Source organism: Pagrus pagrus, assembly GCF_965226575.1.
Source record: "Pagrus pagrus genome assembly, chromosome: 16".
In the NCBI taxonomy this organism is placed as follows: Eukaryota; Metazoa; Chordata; class Actinopteri; order Spariformes; family Sparidae; genus Pagrus; species Pagrus pagrus.
In genome coordinates, this window is record NC_140200.1 from 22,026,463 (window position 1) to 22,052,326 (window position 25,864).

The 25,864-nt window shown below is 38.9% G+C and overlaps 2 protein-coding genes across 7 annotated transcripts in view; both read right to left on the reverse strand.

The window, feature by feature from the left end:
- Positions 1-1,946: 1,946 nt before the first annotated feature.
- On the reverse strand, positions 1,947-8,006 carry e2f6 (E2F transcription factor 6). Its single transcript, XM_084377333.1, has 9 exons — positions 7,734-8,006; positions 6,308-6,619; positions 5,407-5,447; positions 5,226-5,284; positions 4,865-5,051; positions 4,253-4,408; positions 3,242-3,356; positions 2,837-2,984; positions 1,947-2,616 (listed from the first exon to the last, which is right to left on the reverse strand). Exons 1-9 carry the CDS (start codon positions 7,857-7,859, stop codon positions 2,579-2,581), a joined length of 1,182 nt encoding a protein of 393 aa, XP_084233459.1. The 5' UTR covers positions 7,860-8,006; the 3' UTR covers positions 1,947-2,578.
- A 2,753-nt stretch (positions 8,007-10,759) lies between these two features.
- Positions 10,760-25,864, reverse strand: part of myt1la (myelin transcription factor 1-like, a) — an 82,313-nt gene continuing 67,208 nt past the window's right edge. For 2 of the 6 annotated variants that reach the window (XM_084378038.1, XM_084378033.1), the window contains 10 exons: positions 22,587-22,738; positions 22,221-22,289; positions 21,999-22,061; positions 21,827-21,910; positions 17,698-17,925; positions 17,346-17,437; positions 17,152-17,255; positions 16,848-16,991; positions 15,386-15,448; positions 10,760-13,590 (listed from right to left, as the gene is read on the reverse strand). In XM_084378038.1, coding sequence (XP_084234164.1) covers positions 13,450-13,590; positions 15,386-15,448; positions 16,848-16,991; positions 17,152-17,255; positions 17,346-17,437; positions 17,698-17,925; positions 21,827-21,910; positions 21,999-22,061; positions 22,221-22,289; positions 22,587-22,738 — 1,140 coding nt within the window. In that variant the 3' untranslated portion in view covers positions 10,760-13,449. The remainder of the gene's footprint in view (positions 13,591-15,385; positions 15,449-16,847; positions 16,992-17,151; positions 17,256-17,345; positions 17,438-17,697; positions 17,926-21,826; positions 21,911-21,998; positions 22,062-22,220; positions 22,290-22,586; positions 22,739-25,864) is intronic. The other 4 variants (XM_084378035.1, XM_084378034.1, XM_084378037.1 and 1 more) reach the window with 2 other exon arrangements.

Consider the following 25,864-nt stretch of genomic DNA (forward strand, 5'->3'; position numbering starts at 1 on the left):
CGTCTCCGTGGCTGCGCACAAGACAAAACCCTGTTTATTTTGGCATTTTTCAAAAAAAAAAAGGCCCGGTCGCCATCTTTTCCTCTAAATTCCACTTCTCCAGCAGTTAAAGGTGGTCCACGCTCTGCGGTAGTTGTCCTCAGAAAAAAGATATCCAAAAGGTTTGTGTGAGAAAAAGTGTTCAGGTGATCAGGTAAAATCCAAAGGTTTATTTGAGGAGAAGTTTTCAGGTGTTCAGGTATAATCCAACAGGTTTTCTTGTGATAAAGTCTTCCAGTTGATCAGGTTTCTGATATTTCAACTTTCCAACAGTAGATCCGCAGGAGGTCAACTTGTCAAAGTTTAGTGCGTGCGCATGATCGAGTGACGGATTCTGTGCAGCAAATTGATTTATTTAGTTTTCTTGTCTAAAATGTCCTCATTCAATAATATGTCATTTAAATGTGTCAATAATGTAACTTCATTCATACCAATAAAGTTTATTTGAATTGACAGATGTAAACTGTGGGAGTTGTTGGAGTCTGTGTTTCTACAAGAGCTTCACTTAAAATCTTCACTTTGTGGGGTCTAAAATGCCTGACGTTAGGGCGAGAGATCAATAAATACACCAGTTAAAGAAAGAAAAGATGAAAATTAAGCTTGATGAGTAAATATTTCTATTGTAAGTCAAAATTCTGAGATAAAAAATCTAATTATGAGATAAAAAGTCACATTGTTTTAACAGACGTGCCAAATTAAAGACCTACCCACATTACATACCATATATCACAATCACAATCAGAAATACTTTATATATATTGTATATATATATATATAAGTATATATATATTTATATATATAATTGAATAATTTATAATATTTTTGGGTAATCCTACCCGTTAAAATAGATCATGTACTGTGTTCTCATGCCTACATTTTCATTACAAGCATGTTGCCTTGATGCCGTTAGCATTTAGCTCTCAGCAGCACTTGGCATAGCTGTGCTGAATGGCTCGATTAAGCACATGTAGCTCTATGATCAGTTTTATTATGGGTTTTCTTTCATCAATCTTTCTGAAAAATCTACAATTCTCATTTAAACCAATACATGTGGCGAAAAGCCTGGAGTCATGTTAAGTCACCTGCCTGGTTATTATGCTATTATAGTCCCTCCCTGCCAGATTGTCTTCAATCACTCTCACTCTTTCCTGTTGGTTTCTTGTAACATTGAAGTTTTTTCCTTCTGTCACTGTCAGTATGAGCCCCAAAAGCGTCACCTACAAACCTACAACCTAAAATATAAGACGGCTCAAGGTATCTCTGCAGGTCGTTCTGACAGTTTGATGGATAGATGAGAGACTCTGGCCTGCATGGGTTCGACGTGAGGTTTGGATGTTGTGGTGGCACTCATGGGAAACACACACACACACTGTGCCCGGCAGCCATAATGTTCCTGTCCACAGGCAAAATGAGAGTAATCAAGTATAATTTTTTATTTAATAATTTATTGCCCCATATGTGGAGGGATGAAGTCTGTTGGCAGGTTGAGCCACAGAGGTCAAAGGTCACCTCTGAAGTCAAGACCTTCCATTATTCTCCTGCTGCCTCAGGGATTCAGACATGCAACCTTAAAGGAGCACTGTGTAGTTTTGGGGGATAGTTTTTATTAAGAGAAAGATCTTCATTGACTGATTTTTTTTTTTTAAACTAAATAAAAAAACTGACCTTAAAGGACAACAGTTTTATTCTGTTTTAATTTGTTTATATGTGGCGGACCCTGCCAACTATCTAGCTTCAGTGTGCTAGGGACCTTATTTTCTTCTGGTTTATTCACTTATGGAAAGGATTAATATTTGTAAGTTTGTGTTATTACCTCATTAACATTGTTCCAAGTTTGAATTTCTTCTCCAAAACTACACAGTGCCCCTTTAATACTGCAGACTGGTGAGAGGAAACACAGTCATTTCTAAGTTTCATACAAGTTCGGTTTATTATTGATTACAGTGTCTTTGTTTGAATAAAGGTGAATTCCCCATTACATAAAGTTCAAACCAAGATGAAAAACATTTTTAAATCAGAATACAAAGAAAAGTCAGAGAAAAGTAAAATATAATACAACATTCTGTAAGTCAGGACATGATCATGAGATATAATACAGAGTCTCCAGAAACACTGCAGCTCTCTGTTGTAAACATAAAGCTACAAACATCCCTCTCAAACTGTCGTGATCCTCTTCATCGTTGACATGAATTCTCTGTGAGGAGCTCAGCAGACTGACCGGGCTGAACGGGACCATCATCTCCAGGAGTTCAATAAAAAAAAAGGTTTGCAGAGGTGCAAATTAAAATGATCCATGTGAAGTGCTGTCCTTGTCAAATCATCTTCATTTGCCCCTGCTCAGTCTGGATTTGATGATTTTGGTGTTTCTGATATAAGCAACCATCAGCTGAGTATTACTGATATTGTCAGTTGAAATCTCTTTAACAGACACTCTGTGCAACATCCGACCCTTCTGGTAACCTGGAGATGATCTCATCAAAGTTCTGTAGCTTCTCCAGGTTGTGTCTGAACCGTGAGGATATCTGGTGCCTCCTGGTGGCTACGTGCTCTGCACAGCGTTCTGTGGACTCGAGGAATCTGCAACAATAACAGTGCACAGTGAAAGGAAATAATAAGCAATGTTTAGCTCATCACAGATATACTTCATCAGAGCAAAGAGCAAAAAAAAGTGTTATAAGATCATCAAAGAAGATTATTTTAATTGTGAAATAACACCTTCCACTCTGAATATCAACATGACTCCGCTTAAATCTATAAATATTCGGACTTTAAGAGCCTGTATAACTTGCTTTGTTACCTGTGTGCAGCGTGCTCGTCTTTATGCGGCTTTCCTCCACCGTTAAGAAGCAGCTGCTCTTCTCTCCGGTCACGTCTCCTGCCCCGATATCACAGGTCATCACCATGATGGGACCCCTCTCCCCCTTCAGGTGGACCTGGATGTTGTCCTGTGTCAACACAAACACAGAAGACCTACATGAAATACAATCTGTAATATCAACAAGGTCTATATTTTAATCTCATAAAAATGAGTATGATATGTCTCATATCAATACATCTCAAGTAAACATGAAATTGCATAATCAAGACCATTATAAACACATTTTATTCAAAAAATAAACAAAGAGCACATTTATCTTCTCAGATAAAAAAGACAGAACAGAGCCGATGATCCTGAAGATGATTCTGCCTTCGGTTGTTTTACCTCTTTGGGTGGAGGAACCTCAAGTTTGGTTTCCTCTGGAGCTTTGACAACAAACAGCGTCTGCTCCTGGAAAGCTGCGAGCCGGCTGATGTCCTCGTAGGTCACGTAAGCCGACGTGAAGGCACAGTTAAGGAAAACCTGCTGAGTAGTTAGCTCCTTAGTTAAAAATATACATATACATATATATTTCGGCCTTCTGGTTCAATTGATGGTTTAGAACTTGTGGTTGAAACCTGTTTCTCCTTCCTCATCGGCCTCAGTGCATAATGTGACATATTAATCACAGTCATTAAAATAAAATGTCTAATTATTGGTAACTGGATCAAAACCACTGTTGGTAGATTTTAGCAGTTTTGGCCACTTGGGGGCAGTAAAGCAAGCTGTAAACACATCACTGAATCCAATACAGATAATATGGAAAACTTGTGATAAACAGAACTTTCTACACAGGTACAGAGAGAAATCATTATTCATTTGGAGCCATGTTTGTGTGCACCTGATTAATATAAGTCCAATATTCACTCTCCTTTAGCTGTGGTATTGGCCTCCACCAACTCCAGATGGAAATATCTGCTTCTTCAGCAGCCTCATGCTTCACTATTTTCGGTTTGCTGGAGCCAATGATGCAATAATTAGCAAAGATACTGACGATTAAAAGTCATATATGTAAACCTGAAAGAAAATCAATATAAACACCATTGTTTTCGCTATTGTCGGTCCCACAACTGAGGTGCACCGTCATACTAAACAGCAAATAAAAGACAATGTTACCTGAATCCAAAATTTTCAACGACGTCCAATTAAAACATCCTGATTAAAACTCAGTGGAAATGCAAGGCTAAACCAAGAACCAATGCCTTCCGTGCTCTTTAAGTTCAGGTTATGAGAAGCTCTGGTATTCAGGTCGTTAAGTTCCTGCAGCAGTAAAGAGCTCATGAATGATGAATGGAAAGCCTTAATTAGCAGCAGCACTACTGCTCGTCTAAAACTGGGTCTGATGTGAAAGGATATGAAGCGCTTTCCGTGTCGTCGGTCATGTCGAAGAGCTGCTGAGCGCATCTTTTGATGAGGGTGTCCAAGGTTTCCTCCACCAGCTTCAGGTTCTCCATCTCTCTCTCAAACACCTCCTCATCGTTCCACAGAAAGCTGGAGATCTGAGACTTTCCTCTGGACCGACGACAGGAAGAGAGCAGGTTTAATGTAAAGATCATAATCTCATAAAGTCCCCATAAAACCTGGAGCCATCTGATGACAACTGAGCAAACTCCATTCACTGATGGAGGACAGACTGAGTGAAAAGTAGTAAGAAGGAGTAGCTGGTGCTTGGTATGATTCAAGACACAACATCTCTGGCGCGTCCGCTCCCAAGGCAGTCAACGTTCGGGAAACGCTGATCTGATTATTATTTTTACAAACCATCATTCAGCCTACAAAGAAATCAAACTGCAAATAACTTGTTTTCTCTGAGTTACAACCCCAAACCCAAAGAATCATTTTTTAAAAACATTGAAAAGCAAAAATGTTAGCATTTTTTTGTGTATTGAGTTCATAAAACACAAATGTATTAATGTAACCTGCACAGTGAATAATAATGCAAACACATGCTTTCATCTGTTCACTCACATCCACTTGAACTTGTTGGCCGACTGCCTCTCGACGAGGCTGATGCCTTCCATGACGTTGGTGATGTCATAGATACGCCTCCTGCGGGTCTGCAGGTCGATGATCACCTGCCTGATGTCCAGCGAGTGGTCAGGAGCCGCCAGCATCTGGTCCAGGAAACGCCGCGTCAGCACGCCCAGGGACACATCTGGATACAACACAACACACAGTTACAGCCAAAAACAAAACAAACCTTTAATTATACATCATCTTCTAATTCAAACTCCAAACTGTTGAGGTTCTATAACCAGATCTTGTTAGAACAAAGTTGTTAGAGCGAAACTCCTGAAAAATTATTCAGTTAAAAGACAGAAGCACGCACCCTGTCTGTGGCCGACTCTGTTAGTGTGGTTCACCTCTTTCTTCTGATCAGGGTTGACGCTGGAAAGAAAACATCTTACTCAACTTTAAGTCAAATTTGTATTTTCTGTCAAGATCATTACAGAAACCTGCAGTCTGTTAACATGTATGAGGAAAAAACAGAAGCAGAGAGGTTTGTTTACCCGGTCGTCTTGGCCTCTGAAGTCCTCCCGGCAGCTGGACACTAAAATTTAGAAAGTGAAAACAGAGCAGGTTAAAGCTGCTCTCATTACATCTGGAAAGAGGGAAATACTTGATTATTTGCCGAAAGTTGGGAGAAATTATTAATTTAGCAAATCAAATCATTGGTTACAGGAATTCTGTCATTTTAATGAATATTTTGGGTGTTAAAGGGGAACTACCGTTTTTTACAACCTGGACCTTATTTCTAGCAAAATATATGATCATTTACTCACCCAGATAACTTTGGTGTTATTTGAAGTCGTTCGGACGAAATTAGATCCAGTGTAGCGCCGATATATCCATATAATGCGAGTGACGGGGCAGCGACACACAGCCTCTATAACGCATTATCTGCCACGAAACTAGTTCATTTCACCAATATTTTGTCATGATACGCTAGTGCTATTCCCCTCTGAGTCCGGGCTTGTCTGTTATCAACATCCGGGGTCAAACTAGCAGTAGCAAACTACAGTAAACAAGCCGGCTGTCGCGGGTGCGCGCGCAGCTCAGAGACGACATCTTCTAGGTCAGAGGTAGTAGATCAGCCTACAGACCCCGGATGTTGACAACAGACGAGCCCGGACTCAGAGGGGAATAGCACTAGCGTATCGTAACAAAATATTGGTGAAATTAACTAGTTTCGCCGCAGATAATGCCCATAGAGGCTGCGCTTCAGTGCCCCGATCACTCGCATTATATGGATATAGCGGCGCTACACTGGATCTAATTTCGTCCGAACGACTTCAAATGACACCAAAGTTATCTGGGTGAGTAAATGATCATATTTTATGCTAGAAATAAGGTCCAGGTTGTAAAAAACGGCAATTCCCCTTTAATACACATTATGTCTGTTTTTCTGACCTGCTGTGGTGGATCCACTGCAGGAGGTTCTGTTGGAGGAGGAGGTTCTGGTGCCAGAGGTTCCACATTAGCAGGAGCGTCGTCATCATCATCATCATCTCCACCACCCCACTGGTCCTCTTCCTCAGACGACTCTGCTCCCCAGGGGCTGATCATGCCCATGGGCCCATCCAGGCAGGGAGGCATGATGGGAATGGCGTCGTTTTTCACCCCATTTTTGAAGATGTCCTCCGGAAGGAAGTGGTCTTCACAGATTAAATGCTGCTCTGTAGAGTCCTGCTTGTCCGTCTCCCTCAGAGCCGCCAGCCATACCTGAACAAGGTCATCATCAGTGTTACTGCTGTCTGCTGTGTTATTTTACACTGGATATTTACAGATGTTTATTGGCTTTTCTGATTTCTAATTCCATTTCAGATCCCTGATGTCAACAAACATGTCATGTTTTTGTAATGTCTGTGGCCCAAAATCAAGAATTCAGAGCCTTTAGAAGGTGGATGTCATGAATATCATGAAATCTATTGACAAAACACTGTTTCTTTTCTTTTGCATGACCTTAAATTAATATCAAAACATTTCTAGGCCATATCCCAATACATGATATATACCTCAAGATTTTGAAATATCATTAATGCCAGGACCGGGCGACAAAATCAACCATAACAATATTTTTAACCCAATAGACCCGACTTCGATATCAGTATTGCAACAGTATTATAGGATGACTCCTGGTCCTTTCACAAAATAGTATCAGAATGAGAGTTTTGATAAATCAGTAATGTGGATATAATAACTAAGTGGGTAAAGGCGAGTATTAGAAAAAGTAGAACAGTTTTGTTTTGTTTATACCTGGAATATTTTTAGTTGTGTTTACATTGTTTTATGTTATTTGTTTTCAGTCTATGCAACAGTTCAAGTATGGGAGTAACTTGTCTGAGTATAGCTCAAACCAATTAGTAGCCGGACCTTTGCTTAAAAGCAGATGACCTTTTCATTGTTGCATATCTTTGTTTAAATAAAAGATGTCAGTACTTCTTCCACCACTGAAATCTTTACAACAAGACAGGTCAGGTAGTTGTTGCCTAGAAGTGAACTGAAACTAACGGCTCCCTAGACATTTAATCAATTTCAGTAATAATTAACTGATTTAAAAACTGGTCATTTACTTATTCATTCATTCAGTCATTTACCAACTTACACACGTCAGTGGCATGTTCTGGCCCATTAGTTAACCAATGGGCCAGAACATGCCACTAACGTGTGTAAGTTGGTCCTTTAATTACAGGTAGTTAGGTTAGCTACTACATGTTAGCATCAAGTTAGCTAGCCGGGGAAAAGAGGATAAAAGAAGGAATCCTTTATTCAGGTATTAACGCCACCTACACAACCATGTCTTAGTTTGTGGTGGACTCAAATCTCCAGAACTCACCTTGACTCGTGTTGGGTCTTTGGGGAAGTTGAAGAACCTCTTCGGCGGTCGGTTGAGGACCCCCCGGTTGTTCGCGTTAACGGTCACCACGCGGTTCGGACACCCAGAGACGACACACTTCACCATGCTAACCGACACTTCTCCACCCAAACCGAGCCGAGTCGGGCTATCGGCACATCCGAGCCCCGTTTAGTACAGTTTGGATTCTGAAACAAGCGCCACAGTCACACGGTGTTTGTTTACGTCGTGTTTCACAGGCGTCTCAGACCGGAAGGGGCGTGTTTTTGACCCGGAAATACAACAATGGAGGGAAAACTGGCAGAGTGATGGCGCCAAATTTGCGCCCTCTACCCTCCATTTTGTGTCACACACGTTTACTTACTCATGTACATTTATCGTTATCTACTGATTTACTTGAATTTTTGTAGACAAAAGTACATTGACCAAGAAATCCTGTTTTGTTTTTATTCAGTATTCACATTAGTGTAAACTTAAGACCCCATAATACTGAGGATTTTGTAACCAAAGCAGGGTTCTGGGGGTCCTACTGCCAAAACAAATTGACTGTGTTTCCTGCATTCTGGTGCCATTTAAAGAAAGAAAATAACAAAATAATAAGTTAAATGCACAGGGTTTTTTGTATCAAATAATTTTATTTTATATTTTTAATTCTCAGAAAACACAACACAATAATTTGCACCCTCTTTATTTAGCACTTTACATTAATTCCCCAGATAGTACACATACATCTCGCAGATTGACCCAGCTAATATAATTCACGTTGGAAAGTATGGGGAGCATTTGTTAAGTGGGAAGACGTTGGTGAGACGTCCCAATATGTCTTGCCAATTAGCAAATGTTGTGTTATTGTGTTATCATGTTTGGTTCAGGAGATGTGTCACAAAATACATAATCCAGTTAAAAAACAGAAACTGACGATGAGCAACAAAAAACTTTGAGTGGATTGACCTTCCTGCAGCCGGAGGAAACTGAAACAGGTGCAGGTACTGTATGGCACCTTCAGAAGATGATCAATATGATTTATTCAGCCGCAAAAGATGTGCAACTTGCAAGAACTGTGCATGGTGCTGCTGTTTCCAACAAAAGTTGACTGTGTTCACTCAACAGACCTGGACTTCAAGTTTTTGTTGACTCTCCTGAAGTTTTGTGTGTCCCTGAAAGTCCAGGAAATGGACCACTTAATGAATTAAAGTAACTAGTAACGTCAATATCCCAGACTCCCTTACAAAACACATGATTTTAAGAGTTGTTGCACCATGAGTAGGTACTCAACAAACTTTGGTAAAGCAGCTATGGCAAATTCTAAATCACTGGTGCCTCCTTGTTAATTCGGCATTAAATACAATACACTAAATGCTTCCAAAATCCTTGTGGAAAGTGTCAGTTTGTCGTGGCATCACTGTAAAAGCTTGTCTGTTTAAACTCATTTCACATTTACACTAAATGCATTAAAGAACATAACATGTTGACAGTAAACACTAACTAAAACTACTTCTTTTGGAGAAAGAAGAAAGTGGAGAAAATCACCAGACTCCCTTTAAAAAACGCTTAGTTTTGAGACTTGTTGCATCAAGAGAAACTGTATGAACTCTCTGAACCGTGTCTACAACACATTCTTAACTGTTCATGCCTACTTGTTAATTCAGCACATATTATGCATGAAGATATTTCTTTCTTTGTTAAAAAAAAATATGTATCTGTTTGTTCCAGTGAATAGGCGTATATTTCCATATAGAGTGGGGAAGTGAGATCTGATCACAAGAGGTCACTCAAGGCGCATTTAATGCCAGGTGTGAATAGACAGGCTCGAAGCTGGTCACTTATGATTGGATCTCCCTCTCTGTCATCTGTTTATGGTATGAATATTTGGTCAGAAATATGCTGATATTTGTCAACAACACCCAGCACTGTTTAGGCTACTGTGATGAATTATTAATATACACATAGGCTGAGGAAGCATTTAAAATGTGGGTGGGACAATTTTAAAAGAGGTTTGGGGGTTCTCACCCAGATTATTTTTAAATAGAGTAGATGTCACTTCATGTGTTCTGGTGCATTTTAACAGGCAGTTTGATCCTTTATCTGGCTAAAGAGCCCCAGATCCCATATTTAACGATATTAAAAAGCTAAAAGTATGTACACTGATTCAATGACTCATTTATAAAACTTTGTGGCACAGGCCCATGATATACTGTACTGATTGGTAAAAAAATACATCTTTGCTAACATTTCCAATAGAAAATAACTTAAAATTCAACACATAAAACCAAAGATTTGAATGAAATGTGACACAATTAATCACCAACAATGATGATATAATAGAAATCATGACCTCACACCATTATAATGTGCCCAGTTGTAACATCTAATGTAGTAGAGCTGCACTAACAGTTAAGATTTAAGATAACAATATACAATTTTAATTTGTAGAGCTCCTCCCTGCCTTTATACCCTTCATCCCTTTTTGTTTAGTTCACTTGTTCCCTCTTTACCTCTTCATTTCATCCCTTTCCTTCCCTCCCTCTGTTTTAGTCTCATTTGCCATCTTCCTTTCCTCTTTCCTGTCATGATTCCCTTCTTCCTACCTAGTTTACTCTATTTATCGGGGCTTTTTGTGGTGACAGTGTGTGACCCACCTTCACTCAGCTGCCTGCTCGTTAATGTTTGCAGCCCATTTGTGTCGGTGTAAGGTAGCAGTGAGAACGAGGTATGGAGTTTCATTTATCGAGGCATTCTCTCAATAAGCAAGCAGACCGGTTTTGATAATGAAGCACTGATGCCTCGCTCTGAAAAGAGCCCAGAGTGGAGAGACTGACGCATCAACTTGTTATGAGTGGGGGGACTAAAAAAAAGTGTATAATAGCTGCCCATGAATCTGCAGCACATTTAAAGATTCATAAGTTGATCATCATAGAAGTGATTTAAAACTTTTGCCTCGAAAGAAGAAAAAAACACATTCAACAGTAATCATCAGCTTTCGATTCAAAACAAGAGCAGGTCGTGAGCAGTGTTGCAACACAAGATTTATTCAGAGCAAGAGATGCCGACACCAGCATGATAAAAATTGTACAAACTTCACAAGTCAAATTAAAATATCACGTAGCAACTCGTGACCTTAAACATACAGCAAAAATACCAACAAAACCCATGCCATGTGGTAAGAAAACTTCTGTTGAAAGTCTGCGAGTGACAGAGAAAAAGGGGTAAAAGGAGAGAAAATGAATGTTGTATAAAAACCCCTTCTCAATGCACCGCCGAAAAGAAACTGCAACATTTTCATAAACGGATGATTTCACATATTCATATGGATTTCTTTTGCATTCTAGCATGTCACATGTTAGTGTTGAGATTCTCTATGTAAATAGTTACAGTTTAGCTTTTACATCTGATATTACAATATCTAGTCTATTGACTGTCTTTAAGTGGCAGAATTGTGCTTTAACTCCCATTTCCTTTGTTTCAGTAAGAATAACTGACTGAATAAAAAATACAAGCTGTCAGTCTATCTAATGCAGTAGTTTACTGGCAGGAAGCTGCAGACACAAAGCTTTGGACAGAGATGTGAAGTCAGGGAATGAGGCTTTGCAGCAAAAGTCCAAAGAAGGAACATCTTTAAAGGAAAACTCCCCGTTAGCACTGTTTGTTTTTCCTTCCTGTGGAAAACTGGACCGAGAGCAGAGAAATAAGCAGAGATAATTCAACCTGGTATTTAGAAGAACCCTGGACGCCAGATTTAACCCCTTGCATTTTGCAACTTTATAGACGGGTTGTTTCAGTTGTCCGTCACTTTTGAGGAAGAGAAACAACTCTCATAATAAATAATGCAAACAATGCATTCATGTTTTAATATTTTCATTTCTTACATTATGTTTCAGGTGGTTAAAATGGAAAATTTCTGATATTTAACAAAAACCATGAAAGGTATTCAGACAGAAGCTTGTCAGTGTGGTTCAGCGTCTTGTTTTAGGAAGATCTTTTAGAATCGGTTTGATGGGTTAACGACTACACTGGAGTGGAGCAGGTTAACGGTGTCAGGAGACCAGAGGGAGAGTTTTCCTTTAAATAACAAGTCAACTCAGTGAAATTTGTTCCAGGTCGCTTTCAAACAGGAATCACCAGCACAAAGTCTTGTCGAAGTCACAGTTTCCACAAACTCGCTGTACAGTTTTTGCTTCATTTACCACATGATAATACTTTGACATACTCCAATAAAGTGCATGCATGATCGACGGTGTTCAGAAAACATACTCCATCAGTACTACTGATTTTCAGACTGAATGTCATCGTAAGGCCGATTCAGATCAAATACTCAGTCTTTTGATTCAGTGCACAGACATCGCATCACGACTGCTGGCTCTAGTTTTCATTCATCTTTTCAAGAACAATCAAAGACAATAAAAAAAGTGCTGCTTGGTCATCACTTCGTCTGGCATCATGTCCCATTGTGGCTCAGACAATAAGATGCATGATTGGAAAGACGTTTTCTACAGGACGAGTGCAATATACAATGACGGATGGGGACGTTTGACCCTGTAAGTCCAGTGGAGCCATCAGCCTTTAGGAAGGAAAATCATATCTACAAATCCTTTCGCCTGCCAAGAGCCTCTTAATCGACAATAAAAACATCAAAACATGGAAACAAAGGTGTCCCTGTGCAAAGTCGAACATGACAGAACCAAAGTCCTTTCACCCGCGTCAGATTCCTAAAACATGATTGTAGTAAAAGGTTTATACAAAACGCAATACATTTATAGTTAGTAAAAAGATCTATCAGCTCTTTGCTAGTTTTATTCATAAGAAATTGCATATACCCAAACATGTTTTCATATAGATTGCATCCCATATCTAAACAAACGATTTAATATTATCATACCAATATTGCTGACACGTTGTCCTATTAGCTAGTCAAGGTTGATGATTAAAAGAAATTCAGAATGGCAGATTGTCTCCTACATTTTCTGTAGCCATTGGTCTCTCCGCTTCGTTCCCCGCACCAACAAAGAAAAAAGCGACAGAACAGGACAGGTTGAAACGAAACAACTCCGAAGGGGATGATGGGATTTGCACCAGTAAGTTTCCGTGTCATGATGTTTGAGATCTTCTCGCTTATAGCATTGGTTCTTCTTCTTCTTCTTCATAATTTGAGCTAAAGATTTACAGTAACATTAGTGTCCACACGGTCCACTTTTTCAAACATTACAAAAATGAATGAATTTACATCCATTGAACAACCTCTAGCTTTACGGCTCGTGAGAAAAGCCTTTCGAAAATGATTGCTCTTCATGTTCGCCGCTCCGCTCCCCGTTAAACCCGTGACGCCCAGTTTTTTCATGTATGTAAATTGCATCGAAATAAAAAATGATTCAAGCTTACGATAAATAAATACATACATATACACTAGAATGTGCATACATTAGCAGCTATAAACAGTACATCACATTATATTAGATCATATGAAAATGTACAAAACGTGAATGTTTGTTTAAAACGGTAATTTGTTTTTCAAAGCAAGGCAACAACAATCAAAAATAATTTAAAAAAAAGATACCCATGGAGTTGAGAGCATAACAGCAGAAGAAATAAAAGAACTATGATAGATTACAGCAGCAAAAAACAACCATTTCCCCTTCTTTTTGACCTTTTTTTTTCTCTTGTTGTTTTTGCTTTGCATTTGTTATTTTGGCCTCTGTCAGGGCTACACCTGGATACCCTGAACGGCCTGTTTGATGTTCTCCAGCAGCGCCTTGTTCTCCGGGCTCTGGTACTGGTCCTGGTGAGTGTACATGTCTGTCAGTGTACTCACATAAGTGTCAAAGTTCTGTTCATTCATTGGCTCCTGTGAGGAGAAAGAAACCCATGAAGAAACAAACAATCAGAGGGATTAGAAGACATGTGTATGTGTTTAGACAATCATTTTCTATAAGACATTTTGGGAAAGAAGACAGGCGGGCAGCAAGGGAGGAAGGGAAGACTATCAGGAAAGCATGACTCAGCTACTCCTTTTTTACTACCTTTTAAAGTCTATACTTCAGCCTGTGAAGGTCTACAATGCAACTCCAAACCATGCAAAAATCAGGAGAGGGATGGTTAGCTTGTGGATAGATGGAAGGTTAATGTTTAGCATATGGAGACAAAATCAGGATGTTAAAAACCAATGGGAGGTTAATGGGCAGATGACAGAGACACAACTGAGAATTCAACTTAGCCGACTGGGAGTTTTGATCATTTACAGAAAACATTTCTCAGAGACAGAGCAGCTTTAGCTTCAGAAACAATCTCATTGGTTGAGTTCACCCTCAGTGGTTGTTCAACTGTAAAGGTCATGATTTGTTTGTTTGGATGAGCACAGTTGTATATATGGTGTCCCTCAAGGCTCGATTTTAGACCCATTTCTTTTTATCCGGTTCGTGTTTTCACAGCGCTAGAAATACTGAGTGCTGACCACAATCTTTTCTAAACATTTACCATAACTTAAGAGAGGTTGTAGAATTTTACAGATGTTATAATTTGGTGTAAAAATCATTCTTGTTGAATGCAATCTAGGATTTTGTGAAATCATCAGATATCATTCTTTTAGAATGATGTAGATATGTTATAGATATTACAATGATGTTCGATAGCTCGTCTTTATTAAGTTTAATAATCAGAATGATTCGTTTTATATGTTTAACAGAATGTTGCATCACTGTTGCAAAATGTTTTCTTACTTGAACCTGGCTAGATAGACACCATAACAAGAAATGAAACAGTCGTGTAAGACCATTTCTAGATGGGATCCCTTTGAACTACAGTCCATTTCTTTCATAATGTGTCTTTGACACTTAAATTCGACAGTTACCTTTTTAGAACCACGACAGTGACAGATGTTTACATTTCCTGATAGGCGGTGACCTCTTGTGGCTGTAGCAGTTATTACAGCAGTAAAGGAGGAGGTCAGACGAAGTAGTATAAACAGCAATACGTCTGCAGAGGGAGGAGGTTTGGAATAGAAACCAGTACAGGACTTTCATCCAGGAGTCAATCAACCTATGAGGATGTGTTAACAAATCTGTACTTCAATCACTGGGTCCCGCCAACTGTGGTTTAACTCAACCAGTCAGATTGTTTCTGGTTCCAGAGCAGCTCATCTTCCAGGTTTGTGGATCCAAATCAGTTAGCATAGCTGTGACTTGAACAATAACATCATATTTCCTGTTAAATGCTTACTGTTACTTTGTCATGTGAATTTAATTTGTATTGTGTATTCAAAGGTCCATGTCTCAGAGGACACTTGGATATGTCACAATTTAGGTTAGTTAAGTATTTCAGTTAATCTATGTATGTGTTTATATCTATATATATTATCATTAGGAAGGAATAACAAACCAGAGGTTCCTGACACTCTGGAATGTGACTAATTACTTTAAAAGGAAGTCTTAGCTTCCTAAATGGGATTCATGTTATTTACAATTTGGGGAAAAAAGTCATAAAAGGCAATGTTTGTCTGGAATTTGCCACATGTAGGTTCACTACTGAGATTATACTGCAGTATACATGGATAGTTGTGATGTGTGGACGCCACTAAAGAGGGAGGGGAGGATGACAGTGCAGAAGAGAAGGATAATTGGATAAAGGATAAATGGATCTCTTACTCTGGGAGGCATCTGTAAACAGCAGTTATGCTTTACTGGGGCCTCTTTCTGTGGCAGCGGTCTCTACAGGAGAGGGTGTACAGAGAAGTCTATTAGCCCGCTAGACACACGCCAGCGGTCACAAGGCTTCATAAGCTACACTGAAAAAAACACACAATGTCCGCCTTAACCAATCATTTCCCCTCCAGCTCTCTTCTTTATGTTTCTAGAAACAAGAAAGGGAAAAGTCTACCAATTCTACCATTTTGAATGTGGAAATTTCCACCTTGTCCGATGCAAAATCTAGAGGTTGTTTTTAGAGGGGATAAAGATCAAGTTCCTTGTTAAGACGGACATTTTTCCTACAGTGTGATATGAAGCAAATCCTGCACATGAATGGAAATACAGGAAGCTAAGAGTCCAGTTATCAAGCAACTCGATTCATACTACTTAAACAGAGATTATCCAATTAGCCCCAGTCTTCCTTCTACACTGAGACAACATGACGTCAAAAACAGCCACGAGCACTTCACTCAAACTGAAAAAAGACGGGGCTGTTTCCTTATGTGAAACTCTGTGAGGCGTTGTAAAGCACAGAAGAAGCACAGCATGGACTGCTGGGAAAAAAAAGAAGGTGGTGAACAGAAAGAAGCAGATGAAGAAAAAACCTGAGTGTCGCTATACAGAAAAGGCTAAAGACGACTTAAACAGCTCCCTGGATTAAAACTGTGAGCAGATGTTAAATGATCTCAGATCAGTTCAAATCTTTACAGTCCCACAAAGAGATATCAGAGTTTAAAATACAGCAGGAGAGAAGGTTAGGACATTAAGTACGAAACAAACATCTGAAAGAAAATCTAATTCACTCAAATAAAATGATAGAAGTAAAATTAAGCTAAATTAAATATAAGCTTATTATTATGCTTTCTCAACTTTTTTTTATTATTAAGTCACAAAAAAAAATAAATTCTTTCCCCTAACAATACTCAAATGCCATGTTTCAAGAGTCATCTTTTGACAATTACATATAAAAACAAGTTTTGAATCTCATTTCACCAGCAGTTTTTTCATGTTTTTTTTACAGATTGTATTTGGAAAAACGAAAGATTGATGTGAGAGAATAACATGTTGGAATTTTACATTTTTGCAAACCACAGATGCGTTCAAATTTGTACGAGTCACACATGCAGTATGAAATTCACTTTTTCAACATGTGTCATATTACAAACCTAAAGGAACATAAAGTTGCAGAAACGTGCATTGCCAACATTTATTGTGCCGATTGGGTTGGAAATATCTGTTTTTCTCAAAATTTGTAAGATTTTGCCAAATTCAGTCCAATCCACATAAAGCTGGCAAAGCTGATGAGTTATTTTTTTAGCTGTAAAGATTCTATTGCAGCGTTAGACTGTAAAAATATAAGTCTTAACAAACCATTTGCCTCAATTTGGTTTTGTAAAGCTGAAGTGGACTTTGTTCTTACCATGTGTGGAAGCTGGATGTTTGCTAAGCTGTTGATGAGCGACTGGCTGAGGTTGGCCAGCTCGTGCAGCAGCGAGTCGTTCTGCTGCTCGATCACCTTGTTCTCCTCCTCGATGGACTTCAGGTTGGTCTCCATGGTGGTGATCTGACAGACCAGTAAATCAATCATCAGCATGTTACAGTTTTGATAGCCATTTGACGGAGAAGTGACAGGAAACGAATAGAACATATGCTTATATCTACACCAGCATCAATGTACCTATTTACTCAATGTATTTAAACTGCATATCTGGAAACTGCCTTACTTGTGTCCTCAGTTTTATCATGTCTGATTCCACTTGATTGTTGGACTCATTCAGATCTTTGATTTCTTCATCCAGCTGTTTGATTTCTTCATCATTTTCGATGCCTGAAACCAGAAACAACACTTAATTTGAGTCTGATTGGTTTTAGTTTTTGTGTCTTGTGTTTTGTGTTAGGATAAAAGTTTGGTTCTGACCTTTGCTTGCTCTTTGCTTGATTGTCAGCATGTCCACGCTACTCATCCTGGCCTTCTTCATGGCCGAGGTGGCACGAGGACAGCCGGAGAGACTGGAATGAAACACACACGCACAATGACGATAGGTTGCCTGCGTTGGTTTATCAATCTGCTGCAGTTTTGCAAGTCTGTGCTACTTTATTTTAATTCTAGACATAAAGCTTGTACGAAAGAAAATCAATCTACATATGGTGTGATTTACAAAGCAATTGGCAGGATAAGCATCGTAGAGCATCTTATAATGACAACAATAATAACAACAATGAAAAACAATAAAAAGTGATATAGTTGGAAGAGAGTGACACAGAGCCACGCCCACCTCCGATGGGTCAGGAAGCTCCCACTGACGTGTCCTGAGCCGTCACAGCCTGGGGTCGGGCAGCTCATGCCATCCGTCTTGCCAGATTTCCAGACAAACTGCGAGCCGTTGACGTAGCTGTCCTTCTGCCGCTTCGCCGCCAAGGGGCAGCCTGACGCACTGCGGTGGGAGGCGTACTTCCCCGTCACATGACCCTGTCCATCACAGCCCGGCACAGGACACCTGAGAGGAAGAGCACACACAGAGGTGTCACTTTCATCACAAACAGGCTACAATAGAGTAGTATAGAGTTGAGTAGAGGAATACTGTTGGCAGCAGTGTGGCTATATGATCATCTGGCTTTTCCACGACTACACTTGTCTACTACTTGTCACTTTGAACATGCAGATTGCACTATGCCATAGAGGAAATAAGTGACAATACAATATAGAACTGAATGTAGGAATACTACAGGTAGCAGTGTGTCTATATGATCTTGTAACTCTTCGATGACTAAACTTTACTACTTGTCACATTAATCATGAAATTGACAATACTCTATAGCATATATAGGCTATAACAAAGTATAGAATTTAATATAGGAATAGTATAGGCAGCTGTGTGGCTATATAATCTCGCTCTTCTGCTACTACACTTTACCACTTAATCACTTTGATAATGGAGGTGACACTACTCCATGGGGTATAGAGGCTGCATAATATAGAATTGGGTATGGGAATACTATAGACAGTGTGGCTATATGATCTTCTGGCTGTTCCACCACTATACTTGTCACTGTGACCATGAAGATGACACTACTCTATAGAGGTTACATCGTAGTATAGAACTGAGTATAGGAATACTACAGGCAGCAGTGTGTCTATATGATCCTCTCGCCCCTCCACAACTGGTATAGAATTTAATATAGGAATAGTATAGGCAGCTGTGTGGCATATATTTTCACTCTCCTGCTACTACGTTTCACCACTTGTCACTCTGATCATGAAGATGAAACTATTCTTTATAGTATATAGGCTTTAATATAGAATAGAATTGAAAAGATTAATACTACAGCCAACAGTGTCTATAAGATCCTGTAACTCTTCCGTGGCTAAACTTTACTACTTGTCACTTAAATCTTGAAGCTGACACTATTCTATATTGGCTATAATATAGTGATGAATTCAATATTGGAGTAGTATAGGCAGCAATGTGTCTATATGATCTTCTGGCTCTCCTGCAGCCAACTACACTTCACAGCTTTTGCTAACAAGGGGAATGGCATCCATCTGTATCCTCCTTCAAATCGCCTAATAATCATAAACGGTATAGACTGACAAGTGCATTTCACTGGCTTGTCATGGCTGAATCCAGATAAAAAAGGAATGCTGCCAGCACTCCATTTAACTGTGTCATCTTTTAATTATTGGGCTAAAACATGGAAAACGACTGGTTCAGTCTCCACTTTAACTCTATGCAGGACTTTTGATGGAGGACTCACAGAGTCACGATTCACCTACACCACCCCTCCTCCCCTCCAAGGCCTCCAGGCCACACCGGTGTAACCATGAGCAGGACAAACACCCCTCACTCTGCAGATGACACCCCCTCAGCTCCCAGACACTCTGCTCTGCCTCGTGCATCCCAAAACGCCCTTCGCAGTGACATTTGAGCTGATTAGAATGAGCTGAGCGTCGGCAGGCCGCTCCCCAGCCGAGCTCAGGTTAAGCTTAATTATAACTTCACTGTTAATGATGATGGTGGATGGAACAGAGGTGGCAGCAACAGCTGGCTGCAGACTGACACCGGCTGAACTTTAGATTATTCACAAGGTCGTATTGGCTTAACATTATGGCTCTGCTTTAACGCAAATGTCAAACGCTCACTAGTGCTAACCTTTACTGGACCGGGCCTGCTGGGAGCGGGAGGTGAAGTGGAGGACTGACCACAGCTCCTCTCTAAAATATTCTTTCCTGAAGTTACAAAGGTCAGTGTACACTGGCAGCATTTTAAGAGAAAGTAGACGGATTAATCTGTTAACAGCATGACAGACATCCCTGTAATGTGGATGCTGTACGTTCTGTTACACACTAGGAAACGTGAGTTTTGTATTTTAGTATATATGTGTGTAGGTACGTTACAAAAAAAAAAATATTATCCACAATGCTTCATAGGGAAAATTTTGTTGAATTTTAATTCTAATTACTTTTTCAAACTAGTGCTGAAACATTTTGTTAAGTGATCTATTAGTCAACTGACGGATCAGTTATTCAAAAATTATTTTAAATTCCTCCCAAAATCACTGGTTTCAGCTTCTCAATGTGAAAATGTGTTGTTCTCCTCTATTTATATCATTGTCAGCTGAGTATCTTGTCGGCTGATCGGACAAAATCTGCTGTAGGAAAATGCAGTGATGGAATGTAACTAAGTACATTTACTCAAGTAGTGTACTTGAGTACAGTTTTGAGGTCCTTTACTAAACTATTTACATTTTCTTTATACTTCCACTCCACTACATTTTGGAGACAAATATTGTACTTTTTACTCCACTACATTTATTTGATAACTTTAGTTACAAGTTATTTTGCAGATTACATGCAGCATCAGAACTAAGAAACACATTTTTAATTCAATTCATTTTACTGGCAGATTAAAAAAAAAAAGATGATGGGATTGATAGGCCAATAATTGCTCGACCCATTGTATGCAGTATGATTTACTTTTACTTTTTTGTTTTTTTACTTAAATACATTCATTGCCAGAAAATTTTAATGCTGAAGAACAGAAACTTTAAGACATTTACTCAAGTATTAGTCATCTTTCGCAACACGATATCTTCACAGTGTTAAGATATCACAAAAAAGTGCCTAAAAAATTAAGATAAACATCGTCATATTTTTTAGACATATTATCGGCTAAAATGTTCATGAATTAATCCTCAGTAATGAAGACAATAATCATTAGTTGCAGCCCTCATTCATACCCTCTGTGTATCTATTTTTGTCGACTCACTGTAGTCATTTTTGCTTAAATTACTGAATTATTTTCTCTTATGTTGCACCGATCAATATTTTATACTAACAATATGGGTAAATGACTGTGTATGTGAAAGAAGTTGCACGTAAAGACAAACCCACAGAGAGTTATCACCAGACTAGTTCAACGCTCTACCGAGCATTTCAGTCATCTCAATGTAGGTGCTTTTGCAGCCACAACTGAACTGTTTTGGTTTACTGTCGTCACTCTCAGCAACCTCGTTTCCAGCTGCAACAGGCAGCTGTTTTTAGGGAAAAAAGCTCTGCCAAACACACTTCCTGCCCAGCAGAAAATACGAGAAAAAACTGTTAAGAGATCAGCTGGTGAAGCAGTTAGTAGAAAGTAGAGAGTTGGTGGAGACTAAAACAGAGCTAAAAGTTGTAGTGATGGGAGTCATTAATACATCCAGATACTAGTCGGCAGTATAGGCTAGCATTCCTACCTGACAGCTACACTCATATTGTCTTGGTTAGACGGAGGTGCAATAGCAGAAGAAGATGCAACACAAGGCTGTATGTACGTTCAGAGCTCTGCTGCAGATCTTCATAAATGTGTTTGCTAAGTCATGTTTCTTCAGTTTTAATGAAAACCTAACAAAAGTGAGAGTGAATATTGGACATGGATACGTCACATTGTCAGAAACATTTCTACAAATAGATCCTCATATACTGGATATGTAAATATGCAACTTTATTTTTTAAAATTTTGCATTTACATCTTGTTTTACTGCCCACAATTTGTCAAAAAAGTTCATCCTGCGTTTGACGAATATTACATTTCCTCAAAATATACAACTTTTCTCTCAAATGAGTTCATTAAAAGTTGCATAACGTTAAGTTATTATGTGCTTTCTGTTATTCATCCTTGTCCTCTCTACTCCCTCACCAAAGACTGCTCGGGCTTAACTGGACTCATTTTGATCTTGGACTGAGACACTTCAGGTTTTGGCTGTGAAACAAAACACTGACTGGATGAATTAAAGGTATGAGGTTGTCTTCTATAAAAATGGAGGTGAGCATACTCTAGTAAATTGAGGGAATGAAATAAGAGGTGAAACACTTCCCAGCAGGCTTTATATCAAAGCTGTGAAGCCTCTCAGAAACCTTACTTGATTGGCTCCTGGTCGTCTTTGTCCTCTTTGCTGTGGAGGATTTTGATGCCGCTCTTCTTGGCTCGTGGACAACCGGACAGACTGCAGGAAAATAGACATGTGTGTCATGAAGCACTCTACATTTTTGTTGTGATTTCATGTTGTAGTTGTAGGAGTGTGGTTACTGTACCTCCTGTGGGAGGCGTAGTTTCCAGTGATGTGTCCTGATCCATCGCAGCCGGGGGTCGGACACCTGAGGCACAAACACAAGGGTAAACCACCGTCCCAGGAGGTCAGGACAGCATATTTAATGAGCAGAGATGTGTTGTTTTGGACTCGACCCCCATTCAGATTTGGGCTTGTTTCGTGGTCTTGACCGCAGCCCTGCAGTATAATGACTTTGTAGACTCACTTGAGTTCCTGTGCGTTGGTCGTCATCATCCCGCGGATGTTCTTGTCGGCCAGCTGGCAGCTTGACAACCTGCAGGACGGAAAGAGACACAAACTGAACATCGACAACATTTTATCTTGAGTCTGAAACTTGTAATTTCCTTGGAATCTTGTATCTTTTCTATGTATTATATTTAAATATATATCAGATATATCTAATTTGTTGGTTGTTGTTTTTTCCGGCCTCTGTCTTTTTCTTGATTTGTCTGTTCTTATTTATAAGTGTATTATTTTGTATTTATGTGTTGCATCTGTTAAGTCTGGTTCAGTCTGATTGAGTACCTCCACAGCGCTGTGCTAATCAGTTGGAGGTATGAGGGAGTCTTACGTGATGAGCTCCTTCTTGCTCTCCTTGCAGGGCGGGTACTTGTGGTGTTTGGGGCTGGGCATGGTGACCTCGGCCGGGTAGCGCTGCTCGTCCAGCAGCTCCTGGAAGGGATCCAGCTCGTCGCTCTGGTGCAGGGACGAGAAATAAGCAGACTACAACATGTTACTACGGGCTCCAGGTTAGCACGTTTACATTCAGCACAATTTAACAGACACAGACAGTAAGTTGGGATTGTTACCTGTAAAAAGAATATTATCTAATTTAGGGGATTTCTCATTTTTCTCACAGTCTTGAAGACAGAAATTTTACAGTTTTCTTTTACATAGTCGGTAAATCTATCTTCTGTGAGACTGATAATATTTAATATGCCTTTAACAAGACATATGAGCGATCACACCACTTCTGTCCCGTGGCTGCAACTAAAGATTGTTCTCATTATCGATCAACCTGCTGATTAATTTTGTCAACTATTGTTGAGTCTATAAAATGTCCACATTGTGAAAAATGCTCATTAAAATGACCCAGAGCCCAAAGTGACGTCTGCAAATGGTCTCTGTAGTCTGTAGTAGTAGTAACCAGCAAATGTTTAAACAGTTAAACAGTTAATGAACTAATCAACGCAGCTCTACGTGTCTGAATGTGGTTTCGTAGCCATAAATTATGTTTAAAAACTACTTCAAACTACAGATTTGTGTACTTCTGATCAAACATTGAAGCAAATAGTTTCATCATTGCTTTGCCTTTATTGTGCCAGAGAGATCTTTTTATGTGTATTAAACTGTACGTTCCTGTGAGTTAACACCTCTCTGTGAAGCATAATGATATCCTTTACAGTCATATTCTACTTTAATTACTGCTCTAACTGCTTACAAGCTATTTCAATAATCTTTATTTTATTTTAAACATGATCTTTGTTTTTATGGAGACTTTTGTGAAATTTGATAAACAATTGTGTTATCGGTGTGAAATAAACCAATCAGTAAAAACACAAATAAAGCTCCAAGAAAGTCATTCTTCATTCTTATACAACTGTGTGTCTGTGTTAATTAACAACATCAAACTTTTTAAGCAGCTTTTCTAATGAATAACGGGATTTATTTAATTCTTATTTAATTTTACTGTAATAATATACAGTATGTCTGGTAGCAGGGGGCATTTACTCTTCACTTATTGACAATAAGACATAAATGACCATATAATGTCACTATCAACTTGTTTGCTTGCTTGTTTAATGACAAGGAAGCATGATCTCAACTAGAATTAAAAACAATGATAATCAGTTATTGTTTCAGTCTTTTTTTTTAAAAATGTCGAACATTTCCATCATATCTGTTGTTTTTCTAATGTGGAAATAAACTGAGTATCTTTGAAGTTTTTGACTACTGATAATTGATTTTTTGTTCCTATCAATATTTATTGTTCTTGTTAATATATCAATTTGTGTTAATTTCTATCATCAACTGTATCAGTTTATTCTTGCACTATTTCCTTTAACTTGACTCACTTTAATCAGCACTACATGCACTGTTGAACTTCCGCACAGTTTAACTCTCAGGTTGCACAGACTGTAGCACGACAGTTAGCAGTTCTGGTGGCTGAACTATGACTTCACTGCTGTGTGTGTTTTTTATTCTGATATTCTGTTCTTAAATTCTTGTTTACATTTCCTTGTTTATACTCTTTTATTACAGGTTTGTTTTGTGTTTTGTATGTGTCGTATAAACTACTGGATGTCTGAGCATCGATCTATCTAACTATCTATTGTTTGGATTACACATGATTTTTGATAACATTATATTGGAGTTTAGGGGATTTCAATTGGCTTCTTTCAATATAATTAATTATTACATTATTTTCTGATATATTATTGACCAAAGAAATATTTTATAACCACAGTATGAATAGGCCTAAAGAATTATGACCAACTAAACATGCAGGACATCCTGACAATTTCACCATTATGTTTGAGAGCCTGATATATCATATCATGTATATTAACCTTACATTTAACATGCTTAACATATTATTATAACATGGCATGCATGATGTTATTATTTTTTTATTCCAACTGTCATTAAAAAATAATAAAATCATGCATCCCATGTTATCAGGCTTTCATTCTGTGGTCCTGGATGAGTTTTTGTAATTTTGACTATTTTTCACTTGATGGGGCGATTTTACCTGTATTTTGGCCCAAATACATACTATATATTAAGTATATGGAAAACACTTTTTTTGTGTGTTTTCATTTAAATAAACAGTGGCATCATGTAAACAAACTCTTATTTAAAGGGATAAAATCCTGAATATGAATGAATACATGGTCGTTATTATCAGGACTGATGTTGGTTGAAAAATGTAACCCAGTGAAAGTTGAAAATAATATTATCATGGAATATTTTTCGCTCTAAATGTGGTCTGTGTAAAAAAACATTTTAAAATTTTCATCAGTTGCATGAGGGTTAATTTGACAGTTCATTATTATCTTCAATTCATTTGTTTTCTAACCAGTTATTAATCAGTGTTTCCATTTACTTCGTTTGACAACCACTGTACTGGTAAAACTGCACCAAATGGTACTAAAAACAATAAAAAATCACATGTCTGTACAATGTTGAACTCCTCTGTGCGCTCAGTTTATCATTTCCAATATTTCTCCTCCCATGTAGCGTCTGTTAAATCAGCTGAAGATGAGAATGAATCTCTTTCCTCCTGCCTCCACTGTGTCCGCACTGGTTTATTTGATTATTCCTACACGTGCTAATGCTTCAGTGAAATAAATCATCTCCAGTTAACCAGTTCACACTCCCTCTGCACCAGTTGGATCTTTTGTGGCTGTGAGCGCTGCAGTCTGCTCTGCAGTCCACACATCACACCTCCTCAGTGGGGAGCAGAAATCGTTCAGGACTGTCTGGAGAAAATCCCATCAGCAGCCTGCCTGCCTGCGAGCTCCGGGCTCTGGCTTCCTCCGCAATGTCGTGCTTCATTAACAAACGCAATTACTCTCCTGATTAAAACCTTTCACTTGAGCGCTCTAAATCCAACGAGGCAAATGTAGCAATTTGCTGCATGGATTGCTCTGTGTGATATCAGATCTGTGAGGATTTAAAGCGTGCAGATGATCTATCATGTTTTACTTATGTATTAGAGGTGTAATTCAGCATTTTAATGCACCGTGCTCGAGCTCCTGAAGCGGTCGTGCAGCTGACGCAGTGCCGCTTTTGACCACATGAGAGCGCACTGAGCCTGCTGGAGAGACGACTGCAATCCTCCCCATC